This window comes from Camelus dromedarius, chromosome 16 (assembly GCF_036321535.1).
Source record: "Camelus dromedarius isolate mCamDro1 chromosome 16, mCamDro1.pat, whole genome shotgun sequence".
Taxonomy (NCBI): Eukaryota; Metazoa; Chordata; class Mammalia; order Artiodactyla; family Camelidae; genus Camelus; species Camelus dromedarius.
Genome location: NC_087451.1, coordinates 15410230 through 15426758, shown reverse-complemented (window position 1 = coordinate 15426758; position 16529 = coordinate 15410230). Strand labels below are relative to the sequence as shown.

General features: G+C 49.4%; 1 protein-coding gene and 1 long non-coding RNA gene across 4 annotated transcripts; one reads left to right on the top strand and one right to left on the bottom strand.

Annotated features, from left to right (window-relative positions):
• Positions 1-1265: 1265 nt before the first annotated feature.
• LYZL6 (lysozyme like 6) lies at positions 1266-10447 on the bottom strand. 3 transcript variants are annotated; one of them, XR_010384461.1, is made up of 5 exons: positions 9152-10447; positions 4868-5071; positions 3850-3947; positions 2930-3008; positions 1266-1616 (listed from the first exon to the last, which is right to left on the bottom strand). XR_010384461.1 is itself a non-coding variant. In XM_064495037.1 (5 exons), exons 2-5 carry the CDS (start codon positions 5019-5021, stop codon positions 1344-1346), a joined length of 693 nt encoding a protein of 230 aa, XP_064351107.1. In that variant the 5' UTR covers positions 5022-5071; positions 9152-10447; the 3' UTR covers positions 1266-1343. The 3 variants fall into 3 exon arrangements, 2 of the variants coding, with proteins under 2 accessions (XP_064351107.1, XP_064351108.1); XM_064495037.1 differs by having other exon boundaries at positions 3850-4036; XM_064495038.1 differs by lacking the exon at positions 1266-1616 and adding an exon at positions 2462-2520 and having other exon boundaries at positions 3850-4036.
• Positions 10448-10647: 200 nt separating this feature from the next.
• Positions 10648-16046, top strand: LOC135323199 (uncharacterized). The gene is made up of 3 exons (XR_010384460.1): positions 10648-10685; positions 14838-15011; positions 15668-16046. It is a non-coding gene; the product is annotated as an uncharacterized LOC135323199 (long non-coding RNA).
• The last annotated feature ends 483 nt before the right edge of the window (positions 16047-16529 follow it).

Sequence of the window (16529 nt, the reverse complement as noted above, 5' to 3'; positions counted from 1 at the left end):
CCACTAAAGATGAAATCCTTTGACCTAAGAATGTTTGCATGAGTTTTAAATATATCAGGGTATATCTCATTAAAGCTATCAACTGTCTAACATGAAGTCCTTAAAAAGAATTCCCTGACTTTCCTTCGTGATTTTGGTAATTATGTATGTGAGCTGGTAGAGGTCAGATGATGTGGGAAGTTGGAGGCAAGGTGAGGAGAGATAAATTTGGAAGAAATTGGTCCAATTAGGGCACCAACACTGGAGCTTCTGGTGCCCGAGAAGCTGCTCTAGGCATCCTAAAAGTCGGCTATGTTACTGGGGAAATAAAACAGACCCCTTGAGGTTTCCAAACAATGCTCTTCAGACCCATACTGGGCTGTGATGAAGTTTTTACCAGTTCTCAGCAAAATGGGAAAAGAGCAATATAATCAAGGTTTAATTTTTTCCACAGAACAAAATCTATTCCTTTGTATTATCCTACAAGTATGGCTTTCCTTCAATTTGATGCTAAAAATTATCTTGTGAAAAGATAGTAATAAAGGATAGCTGTTTTGATTAATACTTAGGCATTAAAATAAAAAGTTGGAAACTTTCACAGTCTTAATTTTTTTTCCTTTTACATTTTACTGGTCTGTGAAATCCAAAAGTCTGGGAATCATTGAGTAGTCAAATCACTCATTTTATAGCTGAAGGAGTTAAAGCTCAGAGTAGGGTTATAAGTGGCTCAAGATAAAACCCCAGTTTAGTCAGACAGGACTGATGGTGGCTCTGTGCAGGGCATTCCTCCAACTGTCCCTTTCCTGTCTTTGTAGTGTCCTTAAGCAGGTTTTAATCCACATCAGCACCTTCCAAGCAAAGCAGATCCTGAAGCTTTTTTAATCATCTAGATTCTAGCCTATTCTCCCGAAGTACCCCCAAATCACTGGAACCTGGCACCTGACACCATTTCTCCCCTCCCATCCCTTCTCCACCTCAACATACCAGACCCTTAGCCCCACCCATGGCCTACTTCTGAGCTTTTACTTCAAAAATAGTTGGCTTTGGAGGAATTACTTAGATCCTGATACTGTTTCAAACCAATAATTATAGATTTTATTACTACTGTATTCATTGTATATATCTATTCATTGTCTCCATTATGCATGTATGTCTCTGCTTCCCCAGCTAGATTATGAATGCCTCATGAACAATAGTTATGCTTTACCTTCTAGTCCCTAGCACACTCCTACTCTATTAGGTATGCAAATACATGTGGAATCAATAATGAATAAGTTAACACAGTCTTTGCACAAGGAATGACTTAATAATTCCAAAAATACAGAAACTTCTTCATTAGGGTCTTCTTGGTTTACAAATGACAGTCAGGGAACCAGGGGCCTGGGCCTGGATGGGAACAAGGAGGAAGTCCTAGAACACCAATGATTTCTGGGGCTCTGATCAGTTTTATTTGTAAATGGAAGGGAAGAAGATAACAGGAAGTGGAGGCAAGAGGAAGAAGAAATGAAGAATTCTGAAGTGAGGAGAGGAATTCTGGAGTGACTCCACCACAGGCCTGTCCCCTGCCTCATCCCACGTGGCATCCTGTCCTCCAGCAGGAGAGTGGCCGGCCTGCACAGTGCAGCCTGCATTTTACCCTGTGGAGAGAAAGAAGACTGGCTCTTGCTTCCACCTGACCAGCTGCTTCCCTGCCCACATGACCCAGAACTTAGTGAAGCTTCCACGCAGAGCAACGCCCAGCATCCCCTTCATTCCCAGCAGTCTAATCTGTCCTCCCCTGGCCCCTCTGATTCTTCCCTTAAATTCCCTTGTCCATATTGTTCGCCCTCTTCCCCACTCAGTTCGCTTCTATATTTCTTTTTTTTTTTCTTTTTTAATAGATGTACTGAGGATTGAACACAGGACCTCCTGCATCCTAAGGATGCACTCCACCATGAGCTCTATACCCCCAACCACAGGCTTTTAAAAATTTATTATTATTATTTGCTTCCACATTTTCAAATCCTTATCTCCCTCTGAAGGAGAAGAGGACTGTGTTACAGGCCTGAGAGTTACTAAAACAAACAAACAAAACACCCAGAGGCAACCATTGACTTTCTTTCCATAATAATCATCAATGTCCCTTCTTTTGCCTGTGTTTTTAGAGAATCCAAGGCACTTAACTCTTTCTGTTTTCCAGTTTCCCATAGAGGCAGCCACTAATATTAGTTATACATCTAGTCTGAAGGTCAGAGAAGTTAAGTAACCATCCCAACATCTACCGCTGGTAAACCGACAGCTGGGGTGTCTGCCCAGATGATGAACAACACACTTATTCTAGAAAATGTTGCAGCCAGTTATGGAGAGAGGGCCCTGTGGCAGCCAGGTTTTTATTGCTTCACTGCTCCCAGGCCTACGGCTGACTGAACCGAGAGGGGACACGGGATCTGAGCTGAACCCAACAGATTCTCTACCTCAAGCACTTGGACTGGGACTGAGCCTAGCCCGGCTCTGTGTGGTTGCTTGGGAACATTAGCCCATAGATTCAGGGTAGACATGGTCCTGTGGGCAGTAGAGCAGAGAAAGCTGGTCTGCAGAGGAAGTCATACAGCAAATACAGCAAGAGAAGCAGAAACCTGCCAAGGAAAGCTTGCTGACAGTTTCCAGCCCTGCTTCCATGCTCTTCCTGAGGCCCAACCTGCACCCCTTGTGTGAGCTCAGTAAGACCCCTTGTCCTCTCAGAGTAAATCTCCTTCAGCTAGCTCAGGCTGTTCTGTTACTGCAACCAAAAGAGTTTGGTTTAACACAGAGTCAGAGGAAGAGCCAGATCCCGGCGTTCCAAGCCCTGCCACTAGCCCACATCTTTCTAGACTGTAGAAGACTTCTAGGCCTGGCCTAGTGTCCCTTTCTCTGTCAGCACATCTTTCTTAAGACCCTGCCCACTAGCTTAGTCCCACAGGGTCCTCCTCACCAGTTCTTCATGCCCCCTGCTCCAGACACAAGCTTTTTTGCACAGTTGATGATTGAGGGAAGGTTGGGGCTCAGCAGTCCTGAAAGGAAGAAGGAGAGTACTGATGAGAGCACAGGGGACAGTCCCGAAGACTGAGGCAGTCACTGGCTCTCCCCGCACAGGTGTGTGCCGCCCGGAGGCTGAGTACTTCCAGATGGGGCAGGGCCTCCCTCCTAGAGGCCCACTGGGGCATCCATACAATGGCTGCTGGAGGTTGGGGGGTGGCCGGGGGTGGGGGTAGGAGGGACAGGAAGCCTGAGATTTGGGCTGGTTTACTACCATACTTCCTAGCCAGAGTAGATGGTGGTTCACCCCAAGGTGTGGAGGTTTCTAGGGAAAGCACAGAGACCAAGGTAAAGTCATGCTTAGGAGGGAGGCTCTTCAGGTGAACAAAGGAGGAGATAAGGGACAGAGTAATGGACCAGTGGAGCCTCCTGGATCAACTCTGAGTGGGGAGTTTATCCTTGGCCTTTGGTTAGACTACTTGGTGGTGAGAGCTGAGCTTTCAGGGCCACCAGTTTGGCATTCAGCACTGGTTCTATGAGCCTCAGTTTGCTCATCTGTAAAGTGGGAATCTTACTAGTCTGTACTACATGGCAGGTTGGATGAGATGAGCTATGCATGTAAAGTGCTGAGGACATAATCCACTCTTGAAAAATGCTGGCTGCTGCTGCTGCTCTACTGCAGCTGGCTGTGCAGAGACTATCTGGAGCCTGCGGAATACTGTGGCAAATGCTATGGATGCGCAATTAGGGACACTAGTCAAACCCTCTGCTCAGTAAAGGGATTCCCTGACTCCTTGAGCCACCCCACCAGGGGCCATTGCCAGGCTGTGCGTAGGAAGGGAAGTCCTGTGCATAGAGCCTTGTCACCTCTCTCACCTCTCCCATCCCGGGGCTCTGGCCAGAGCTTGACAGTCCACGTGACAAGGGTTTTCCGTGTGGCTCTGGTAATTTCTGCACCAGTCATGGCTGTTGATCTGGAAGATGCCATAGTCAAAGCTGCCATCTGTATTTTCATTTGCCTTTGTTATGTTGAAGTCACTTTCCACAAAAGCCAGGCACAGCCCTTAGAACAGGGAGAAAGGGGTTTCTAGAGGGGACTAAGCTGAGGGAGAAGGGAGATGTAGGAGAAAGGGAAACCAGGAATCAGAGGAAAGGAGCAAGGCCTGAGAGTCTGGATGGGACTTGCGGGCTACAAACACCCATTAGCTTCTCCTCTCATCCTTCAGTCCATTCATCCATCCACCAGCAAAACAGCCTATCCGTCCATCTGTCCAGCCATGCTTTCTGCCCTTAACGACCACCTAGTGTGTGCCAGAAACTGTGCAAAGCCCAGGGAGGGACACTGAGCTGGACCAAATGCAGATGCTGCCTTCAAGGCACCTATAGGATAAGAATGAAGATATGTGCCTAACAAGCCCACAAAGCAAGATGAAAGGAGAGAGTGCTGTGAGAGAGATGTGCACAAATTCTGGGCAGAAGGGAGATTTCTCTACCATGGAGTAGGATGAAGCCTTTACACAGGCTGTTTCCTCTGCCTGGAATACTCTTCCCCCAGATGTTTGGGGGACCAGGTCCTTTACTCCATTCAGCACTGCTCAGTGTCACCTCCTCAGAGAGGCCTTCCTTGACTTCCTCTTCTGTAACACAGTCACCCATCACTCCCCCTGCTTTACTCCACGCATGGAGGAGAGGGTCTATGCCTCCTCTCCATACAATACATTCATGGAAGTGTAATCTGCCTCCCTCCCAGATGGTGGCGCCTGGAAGTAGCTGCGCCTCCCTGCTCAGTCTGGGAGCCCCTTAAAGTCTGTCTCTTTTGACGCTGACTCCATCCAGGGCCCAGCCTGGACTTCTGCTGGAATATTCCCACAGAAGAGTCCCCAGGAGCCCCGACCTTGGCTCTGGGGCACCGCCTGGGTGCAGGTGGTGGTCTTCTTGAGCGTGTACTGGCGCCCACAGGCCTTGTCCTCCTCCACGATGCCCTTGCTGCTGACTGAGGGCACGCAGGTGTTGGCCCCCGAGTGGATGCCCAAGTCATAGGTGTACATCTGTTGCCACTCGGTCACCTTGATGGGTTGCTCGATCAGGTCATTGGTGGCTGAGGGAACACAAAAGAGAGGCAGGAAATTAGCTGGCCCAGGTGGAGCATCCCATCACCTGGCCCAGTCCCCATCTTCATTCTTTCCTCTTGCCCTGTCCATCACCCCCTACGCCACCACAGCCCCAAGGGCCCCAGTGGGTTGTGGAAGAGGTGGGGTGGGAGGCAGAAAGGACCAATCCCAGGGAAGGACTGCCCAGGATGGGATGCCTGTGTGTGAGTCCTGGGCTTGGATCTCTGACCTCCAGCCCAGAGTGGGGCGAACCCGGGGTGGGGGGCAGAAAAGGGACAGATGCCCCAACCCAGCCCTGGGCTCCCTTTTCTGGCTGCCCCTGCCCGCCACCCCCAGAGCAGGAGAAGGCCCTCAGGGCCTCCAGTAGCTTCTGGGGTCTCACAGACCCACCCCCATCCACTGGGCCCCCTGGAGAAGGCTGCGGAGGTGAGGCAGCTACACCCCAGGCGCTGGGCAGGAAACCAGGTGGGGCAGAGAAGCAGTCAGACAGGTTTCTCTGGGGGCCCCAGGCTCCCTCAGAGACTCCAGGACCTCACTTTCCTGCAGACAGGGCAGGATCCCAAGTGATCTCAGACAACCAGGCCCTGAGACCACCATCTCTCCAGAACCCCAGCTCCTGGAAGCCTTTCCCAGAATTTGAGTCCCACCGACAAGGTCCAATCTCAGACACATGCTACTGGGCAATTCAGTGCTCTAAACATTCTTAGAAGCAATGAACAGTACATATATGTAAATTAAAGAATATATGTGCAGTTAAAAAAAAAAAAAGAAAAAGATCTATCAAGCATGAAAGACATAGAAGAAACTTAAAAGACATATTACTAAATGAAAGAAGCCGGCCTGAAAAGGCTACAAACTACGATTCCAACCAAACGACATTCTGGAAAAGGCACAGCTACAGAAACAATAAAAAGATCATAGTTTCCAGGGGTTTGGAGAGAGCGGGGAAGAGAGGAATGAACAGATGGAGCACAAGGGATTTCTAGGGCAATGTAATTATTCTGTATGATACTATAGTGGTGGCTACATGTCCTTATACATTTGTCAAAGCCCATAGAATGCACAACATCAAGAGTGAACCCTAATGTAAACTATGGACTTTGGTTGATAATAATGTGCCCATGTGGGTTCATCGATTGAACCAAATATGCCACATGATGAGGGAGGTTGAGGGAAGGGGAGTATATATGTGTGGGTGGGGAGGGCTATGTGTGAACTCTGTATTTTCTGCTCAATCCTGTTGTGAACTGCTCTAAAAGAATAAAGTCTATTAAAAAAATTTTTTAAAGGCATACTATAGACATTAATAAAGACAAATGTCTTTACAATTTGTTACATTTGGGAGGAAGCAACATGTAAAATGTTAGACATTTTCTTCGCATGGAAAATGGAGAACTTAGACAAATCAACCTGCCACTTTTTAATGCCACCATGGTCTTTCAAAATGAGAGGTAAGACTGAGACTTCACAATTTTGAGAGTCAATCTCATGGAACTTGATGTGCAACTTCTGCCCCCGGGAACAAACCAAAAGCTATCTTGTAAGCAGTTAAGTGACAACTGCCAATACTTTTCTAAGAGCATTGCTTAAAATCAACTTTGGAAACATTCAGCCCCATAAAAATTTACCCAAAAAATCCCAGAGGGGGACTGGGGAAGGTTTACCAGTTCGCATTTAATTTGGTTATTGCTGATTAAAGAAAGAAGAAGAAAAAAACAAACAAACCAAACCAAAACAAACCCTGGTATTAGTCAGACAGGCAGTGATGATGGTACCAACTAAAGGACATAATGTAACACGATGGACCAAAAGTTAATGACATAAAAGAAGCCATACTATGCATGACAAGAACAGGGACAGCCTGAACCACAAGCTGAGTTTGTGAGCATGTGCAGTTAATAACTCTGCTAAGCACCCTCAAGGGTACCAAGTATGACAGCTTATCACGAAGAGGATAAAGCTTTAAAGCAAAGGTTGGAACATTTTATTCAAGTGTCACTGACATTTTACTTAAGTGAGCACAATTGAGGCGATGTAGAAAACTTGCAGAATTAAGAGCTTAGAGAGACTGTCTAGTTTATCTTACAACTATATTAAACAGATTTGAAGCAAGAGTCAGGCATCATTAAAAGGCCAAGACACTGACATATGCAAAAGAGTATAAACTGTACAGGAATATAAACTGTACAAAACTACTTTGTCTCAGTAATAGTCAGAGTGGACAATCAGATTAGTTATCATAAAAGGGGCACTCAGTACCCCCCTAAGAAATAAGCAGAGTGCTCCATGCTTATCACCATAGTGAAACGGCACACAGCACTCACTCTAATTTCTTATCCTCCCCAGTTTCTAGCCAAAAAAACACAAAAGTCACTTCTTATATAATTATTATTTTACAAAGCAAAGTGATAACACAGGTTCATTCTACCTTGCAAGTTAGTTCTTCCAACAGGCAATGTTTCATTAAAAAAAAAAAAGTTAGGGAAGAAAAGAACTTAGGTTTTTAGTTTTTCTAGTTGGAAAAACTCCAACAAGGCGAACCCACTGGTTGTGGGAACTGTTACCTGGCTTCAAGAAAAAGTGGACCATGAGCTGACTCCATGAAGATGGCATCTTCTACAGAGCTGACGGCGTGCACCCGGTGTGGAACACTGCCTTCGTCGTCTGCTAACAGCACGGCACCCCACCCAGCTACCCGGGCTCTTAACCTTTCATACACATGCACGGTTTGTAGTTCACAGCACAGCTCACAAAAGAAGGGGACTGAAAATAATCTCTCAATGAAACATCCCACACATAAATAGAGTTGCCACCCTATATGAGGCATCTCAAGCTTTCTATATATTTAAAATAAATGTATTCTATAGAAAAGCACCAAATTTTAAAAATCTACCTATAAATATATATTCTTTTTAAAAACACTCACATACCAGGCAAAAAACCTAAGGCTGTTATATACATTCTCCATATGCCCCCCAGAGGCTGGTCTCGGTCTATCTGAAACACTAAAAGAAGCCCTTGAAACCAATATTATAAGCAGTACCTTACAATATGTGGTGACCAGAAGTCCTCACTCAAAATGAGGCTAACAACTATTAGTCATGAAGTGTAGAGATGCTTCTAATTTCAGACTAGTAAAAACTGCAAACACACATCTGTAAAAAACAAATGAGTTCAACATCCCAAACTCAGAGACTGTCATGGACCTATGCTGAGAGTTTCAAAGTTTACAACTCCAAGTCAGCAGACATGTATAGAACTTAAAGTGCTATAAAGTGAGCAGGCTAAAAGTGCATTAGAGTTTTGCATCAGCTTTGGTCTCTCTGTGGTTTTCATGCATCTGCACTGATGGGGAATTTTTTTACACTTATTTCTTTTTTTAAAACTATTTATTTATTTTTGCAGGGGGGGAGGTAATTAGGTTGATTTGGTTTTTCAGTGGAGGTACTGGGGATTGAACCCAGGACCTCGTGCATGCTAAGCATGTGCTCTATCTTGAGCTATACCCTCTCCCCTATATTAAGTAAAAACAAAACCAGAAAACCTTCACCTGTTCCCCACTCTCCCTTCCAGAGATGATGACTATATTAGACTTTCGACATAAGTGTGTATGTGCACATAGGAACAGTTTTATTTATTCACTTATCTACCTATGTATTGTGCTGTTTGTATTGTTCTACAATTTGATTTGGGGGAATTAAATATATGTTTTAAATGCCTTCTCATATCAGAATATAAAAGTCTGCCTCCTTTTCACCTGCTTAGTCTGAAGACGGCTGCAAGGGGGTGATTTCACATTCCCCTGTCGATGGCAGACATCCACGTGCTTCACAGTGTTTTGCGATGACAGCGTTGCAGTGCATAGTCTTGTCTGTAACCCTTGCACCGTGCATACATGTTTTAGGAAAGCACTTTGAACTGGATTCTCTGGGTTCAGGACATGCATATTTAAAATTACAATGGCTATTGCCCCAAGTTTGCCTGCAAAAAGTACTAATTTACTCTCCCCCCACACAAGAGTACAAAAGCATGCATCCTTGCCAGTATTGTATTGCCAAGATACATACCGTCAATCCAATAGGTGAAAAGTGTTAACTCCTCAGGTTCAAATCTTCATCTTGCTGATCACCAGTGATTCCAAACACCTTGCACTTTCTGTATTGGCTGGGTGTGTCTTCTTCTCTGTGAGGTGCTTCTTGCTAATCTTCTCTCAGTTCTCTTTTAGGTTGTTTTTTTATTGATTTGTAGGAGCTCCTCATCTACTGTGGACTTTGAAACACACATTGCCTCTTTCATACATCTCAGATATTTCCTCCAGCCTATTGCTTGTCCTTTAAGATATCTTTTGAAATAGAGAAACTTTTAATTTTTATGTAAGCAGACTGTCAATCTGTCCATTTTTTTCTTTATGGTTTCTGCATTTTGGATTTTGCTTCAGAAAGTTTTCCCTGCCAGAAGGTCAGTTATAAACAATTTTCCAGACTTTAAAAATGCTTAGTTTTTAGTCCACCAGGACTTTATTCTTTGTGTGTGTGGCATGGTGGCAGCTCTTTGAAAAATGCTGTTTCTGGTGGGACATTCTGAGACCCCGCACCCCAGCCTTCCAGTCCCCTCCATCTGGAGGTTCTGTAGGCTCCAACAACAGGGTTAAAGTCCCTCCTCCCTCTCCCTAATGCTTCTCGCCTATTTTGTTTCTTAGTCACAAAGGCACCAGCCACCCAGCACCCAGGCCAGACACCTGGATCTTACCTGAGACTCCCCTTCTCCCCCAACCCCCACAGGCCATCCTAAAGACTCTCCTAAGGATCTTTGGGTCCTCGGGCTGGACAGTTCCTCACAACTCTGGGCTCCTAGTGTATCCTCCAATTTTGCAGCCAGAGTGATCCAAAAATACACACACACAAAACCCAAGACTGTGGTCATGTCACTTCCCTCCTTCAGTGCCTTCTGTGCCTTCCCATGGTCCTTAGGATAACGTTCTCATCTGTTCACCTGGCTTATGAGGCCTTGAGTTGGCCCCATCCACCCTCCGTAAACTTACGTGGTCCCAGGTTAGAGGCCCCTTCTGGGAAGCCCCCCAACCCGTCCATGTTAAGAGCCCCTGCTCTGGGCACCACAGCCCCTGCACCTCCGGTATCATAGTGCTTCATTCTCAGTGAGATGGTGAGCTTCTGGAGGACAAGAATCAAAACTGCATCCCGTGTCTCACTGCATCCCCAGCGCCTGGACCCTAGCACAGAGCAGATGCTCCCTAAATAATCCTTGCTTCCCAGCAAGATTGAAGCAAAGAATGAAGCTGGGACTCTTGGTAGCTGGGCGACACAGACCCGACAGGCGGCTAGTATTTCTCCGTGGGTCCGTGGAGGGTGTGGAGGCCAGAGAGGGGAAAAGGCCAGAGAGGTTGTGTCACCCCGGCTCCCAGCCGCTGAGCGCCCCCTCCCACCCCCGGCCTGTCCGCAGGGCAGACGGCGCTGAACATCGCCATCGAGCGGCGGCAGGGAGACATCACCGCGGCGCTCATCGCGGCTGGCGCCGACGTCAACGCCCACGCCAAGGGCGTCTTCTTCAACCCCAAGTACCAGCACGAAGGCTTCTACTTCGGTGGGTGCCGCCCTGGCCCGGGGCGGGGAGGTTGGGGAGGGGGTGTCGGGAAGGCGGTGCAGGGAGAGGTCGCCCCGCCCCATGACCTCTGCCCCAAGAGGTGCTGGCGGGCAGAGGGCTGGAGACCCTCCTACCCATCTCTGCCGCCTCAGAGGCATCCGAGGCCCTGGAGGACAGAGCCAGGACTAGGGAGGCGGCAGGGGTGGATCTATCTGAACGGACCGGACCGACCGCCAGGCTGGACCAGAGAGGAAGTACCTGGGGACCTGGGATGATGGGGGAGCCGGCATTCTGGGAGTGTCACCTGGTGGTCTTAGTGGGCACCCAGACTTTCAGCTGAGCAGCCCTTAGGGAACAGAGACCTGGGAGGGAGACCAAAGGAGAGCTCTAGTTTACAAAGCAGCCGACAGGTCCTGAGAAGGGATGTGACTTGCCCCAGTGTAGTAAGCAGCTGATGTAGGCATCCCGGTGGCCAGCTCTGGCGTCTTTTCCGTGTCCAGTGCCTCTCAGAACTGCCAACAGGTAGTCAAAAGTGAGGATGAGAATTCCCTGGCTGACACCTTAGGGAGTCCAAAAGCAATTGGAGTTAGGCCGTTTTGGGTGGAAAAAAATTTTTTTTAATGTGTGATTTCTATATAGTGAAGTTCACCCACTTTAATAGACAATTCTGTTCATTTCCACAAATGCATACAGTCATGTAACCACCACTGTGATCAGGACAGGGAACAGCTTTATCACACTCAAAAATTTCCTGGTACAACCTTGTAGTCAGTTCCTCTTCCCAGCCCAGCCCCTGATGGACGATCACTGACCTGTTTTCTGGGTGGTTTTTAGTCAGCAGGGCTAGATGGGTCTGAGTGGCCTTGAGGACAGGGTCTTGTCCAGTCCATTGCCTGGCGTCTGACCTGGTTGGAGCCTGTGTTGGGAACATTTGTCAGGTGGGATGAAGAGAGGATACCGGGGGAGACTGGGGAGCAGCAGCAGAAGGCATGCTGTCCAGGCCTGGGTCCGTCCACGGCTACCATGTGTGACCCTGAGGGAGTCACCTGTCTTCTCTTTTCTTAACAAACCTTTATTGTTTACTGTATACACCACGTTTTGTTCTAGGTATTAGAAATAAATCTGTGAACAAAACTGAGATGTTTGCTCTTGTGGAACTTACATTCTACATGGGAGAGAGACCATCAATAATAAACATAATAAATAAGAATGTTCTGTAATATGTTAAAAAAAACAATAAATGCTATTCAAAAACTAGAAAGTAAAGTAGGAAAGGGGAATCAGGAGTTCTGGGGCAGGAAGGAGGTGGGTTTCAACTTTAAATAGAACACTTAGGGTGATTCATTGAAAAGGTGACATTTGAGCAAAGACTTGAAGGTGGTGAGAGAGTAAATGATGCAGGTATCTAAGAAACAGCACTACGGGCAGTGGGAACAGACTGTGCAAAGGCCCTGAGATATGAAAATGCTTGTGTGTGCTTGAGGAAAACGAAGAGGCCATTGTGGCTGGAGGGAGTGAATGATGGGGAGAGGAGTAGATGATGTCAGATGTTGGGCCTTGTGTGCTGTTATTGGAATCTGAGCTTTTATTCTGGGTAAGGTGAGCCTTATTTGTTAGCAGGATCAGTCTGGCTGTTGTTCTAAGAATCATGTTGGAGGCCAGGGTGATAGCAGGGAGACCATCTAGGAGTTTATTGCAGTGATGCAGCTCCAGTCTCCCATCCCTGTGGAAATGGTCTGGAGAAGCCTCAGTTCTAGGACTTGGGGGTCACCGTTCTGGTCCGTGAAAGAACCGAGTCTCCGTGCTCCCCCTCCCCTACGTGAGACACCCCTGGCCCTGGCAGCCTGTACCAACCAGTCCGAGATCATGCAGCTGCTGATGGAGAACGAGCAGATGGACATCACCTCCCAGGATTCACAGGGAAACAACATCCTCCACGCGCTGCTGACGGTGGCCGAGGACTTCAAGACGCAGAATGACTTCGTCAAGCGCATGTACGACATGATCCTGCGGAGGAGTGGCAACTGGGAGCTGGAGACCACGTGGAACAATGATGGCTTGACGCCACTGCAGCTGGCTGCCAAGATGGACAAGGCCAAGGTGGACAAGACTGGGATGGGGGTTGTAGGCATGCTCCCCTAGGGGCCCTGCTGAGTGGCTGACTGCGCAGAGCCATGAGAAGCAGCATGTGAACCTATCTTCTTGACTTCAGTTCCTAACACTGTTTCTCTCCTGTCCTGGGACCTCCTTGCCGGAGCCCCAGTGGAGGAGCCTTAAGGCTGAGGATTCCTGTGTGGCAAGGCATCCAAACGGAGGCTGAGTGTCTGAGCCTCAGGGACAGGAGCCTCTCATGAGGACAGGAGCCCCAGAAGGCCTGCTCTGGATCCAGAGCCAATGGGCTGCTGCTCCCTGACTCTGGGGAGACCCCAGCCTGTCTGTTAGGTGGAAACCTTGAGCCAGGTCCCTAGCAGAGTGTGCGGCTGCTCATGGCCCTTTGTGCCCTTGCATCGTGGCTGAGGAACTCAAGTTAACCCGGAGCCTTGGTGAAGCCTCAGCTGGGTGGGCTCACATCTCTCTAAGCGGCCGGGACCACAGCTTGGTCCGATTTCAAGGTCAAGACTCAGGTTGGGGCGGGAGTCACGGCTTAGCAAAGCCCGTCCTTGGCCTCCATATCACAAACTCTGGGAGAGGACTGTGGCTCCTGGGAGGCTGCTGGAAGGGCGCTGAGAGGTGACGGTGGGGGACTGTTGAGCAATGGCAGCTGTGCCAGCCTCAGGGCAGCTGGCGGGGGTGGGGGGCCGGAGGCGCTGCCCTGAGGGCCTTGGGTCCTGGCCCAGAGCTCAGGGCTGGGCCCACAAGGGACCCTTTCATTCTCTTGTGGGAGGAGGAGGGGATGGAGCACACCTTTGACAGGAGGAATTGTGTGCCCCCCATCCCCTGCCCACCCCAAGGACACGGTTTCCTGGGGGTTTGAGAAGTCAGATTTGTGGTTGCAAGTGGGCTTTCTCCAAGGACTCTGAGGTGTGTGCTTTCCCTGGGGAGGGCCCCGGGGCGAAGCCTCCTGCATGGAGCATGGCCCCACGCCCCCCTGGTTCTCTAGAGAAATAACGTGTCCCCCACCCCCTCCCCGTGGCCAGGCTTGGGGAGTTGCCTGCACCCTTCCTGGCCCCTTCTCTCCTGCACTCAGTGTTCTTTGGAAACCTTTCTGGATGCTGCCCAAGTTGGCCACTGTGCTGGGAGCGGAGGGTGCAGCCATACTTGAGACACAAACCCTGTCCCTGGGCCCTCTAGGCTGGGGGTGCAGGAAGGGGAGACCTACCCTTTCCACAGGAGCTCCCTGCCTGGGCTGTAGAGACAAGGCTCCAGGTGAGATGAGATGGGAACTCCAAGGGTCACGTGAGCTCAGGGCTCTGACGCTGTCCTTCCTGACAGGACCCTCTTCCTGGACCTTGAGTTGGTGCCCCGGGAAGTTCTGCCCCCGTCCTAGGGCACCCGGGCTCAGCTGTCGGGAACTAGTGAGCTCTTCATCCTCCCTGCACTATGGAACCGCTCAGGAAGCTCTACTAGATGCAGATGCCTGGGTCCCCCTGCAGAGATTTGTATGAATCTGTCGGTGGTGTGGGATTTTTCAGTGTTCCCTAGAGACCCTCATTTGCAGCAGAGTGAGGACTGCTGACCTAGGGAGTGGGTCCCATGGGCCTCTAGGGAAGGCTGGTGTCTTGCATCACCCCCTGTCTGGCCAGAGCAGTAAGCCTCAACTGGCAGGGTCTTGACTGAGGGTAGGATGGAGAAGCTGGAAAAACTTCTGGCTTCTTCTCAATTCCAGGCCAAATTAGTTCTAAAAATTGTCACTTCCTGGAATCTTCAGGGAACGGACTCCCCAACTGGTGCAAGGATTTGTGAGCTGATTGTGCAGGACCTTCACACTTCTTGTCTCTGGTGCTCACAATCCCTGGTGATAGCAGATCAGCGAGCTTGGCACCCTTTCCTCAGATAAAGCCGGGCCCAGGGCCACGGTGACACGAGCAGAGGTCCGACTCAGTCCACCCCTGGTGGGGCCTCTTTCCCGGCCCCGTCTGCCTTGGGCGGGCCCAGCTGTGTTGGCCCCAAGCCCTGTTCTGCAGCTGACAGTCGTTCCTCTTCTTACCCCAGATCCTGAAGTGCATCCTCAGCCGTGAGATTAAGGAGAAGCGGCTCCAGAGCCTGTCCAGGAAGTTCATCGACTGGGCCTAAGGGTCCCTGTCGTCCTCAATGTACGAGCTCAAAGTGGACACCACGACGGACAACTCGGTGCTGGAAATCATCGTCTACAACACCAACATCGATGTGGGTCTCCCGGGTGGGCTGGGGAAGGTGGCGGGGGTGAGACCCCATGCTATGAGCTGCACATGCCTGCAGCCCCCATTCCTGTGACTCAGTGGGCAGGGCCTGGGGCAGGTGCTGGGGCCACTTGACCCCAGGTGACCTGGTGGTGGGGGTCTCCTGGGCAGGGTGGAGGTGAGGGTGTTGATCTTCTCCATCATGTTCCTCCTCAACTCCTCTTACTGCTTCTGTATGATCGGGGCTTACAATCCCCTCTTCCCCCGAATCTGGCCCCAGATGAGGGTCAGGGAGTGCATAGCTGATGCAATCAGGGAAGCCTTTCTGTACAGGACTGCATGGTGTCTGAACCTCCCTTCACCATGGGATTCCCAGGATCCTAAGGTTTTCACTTAGGAAGCTCCAGACTTCCAAAAACATTGTTTATGTGATGTTCAAAAATCTGAACACCTTCCCCAAACTCACTGGCTTTTCATTTTTGAATTCTGTAGGTTAGATCCTCAGGGCCTAGGCGTTCAGCCCTCAGTGCGGGTGGAGTGGGCTGTGTGGTGGTGTGTGTGCGTGTACGTGTCTGTGTGCACGTGGGCCCATCCACACTCACGGGTCCCCGTGCTCCTGGGCTGGTTCCTCAGCGATGCGCTTAGGCTCGCTTATGTCCCCAGAGAGCCAGGACCATCTTGGAGTTTGAGAAAATGTTACCAGAATGGCTGAGGAGCAGATTCCGGATGGGCGAGCTGTGTAAAGTGGCCGAGGAAGATTTCTGACTGTGTTTGCGGTAACGGAGGGAGAAGGGCCCTTTGCTTGGTGCTCCTTGGGTGGGTGAAGAAAGATGAGCTGGTGGATGTTAGACAAATGGGGCTGCCAATTGCTTGCCAAACCACAGGGCTGTTCTGCCTCCTCAGAAGACAGAACCTGCTCTTCCGGGGTCCCTGGACCTGGACAGGCTTCCTGAGTTTCTGAAGGAAAAGGGAGGAGACTCTGACTTTTTGGAGGTTCCTTAGAAGAGATCTGCCAGCCTGACACTCTTTGCGACCCAGGGGACCACAGGCGCACTTTGTTACTGGCAAATGGAAAGCGAGACATTTGCTTTTGGCAGATGTCAAGCTTTTTGATTTTTAAAAAGTACTTGCACGTGCCATGGCCAGCTTTTCTGATGGCTCTACCTCTTCCTACCCTTGTCCGACTGCCTGACCCTGTGGCCTGTCTTCTTGGAGTATAACTGTGCCTTAACCTACTTCTCTGACTGAAATTCCACCCCCAGTCCCCGCCCCGGGAACCATCATTTTCACTATAATTGTTACCCTAACAAATCTCTCTAATTTACACACCCTCGCTCTAGACATGTTCTCTGAGTGTGAACTGCAGCCAAACCATCATCTCCAGTTACAGTCCAACACCTTAGACATTGCCCACTCTTTTGGGGTTTGAACCGTAACCACCTTTTTAGTGCAGCCTTCACCGTAGCTGGACTTCATGCCCTCACATCTTCTCCACCTGGGCCAGCATCTCCCTCCCTTCCACCCT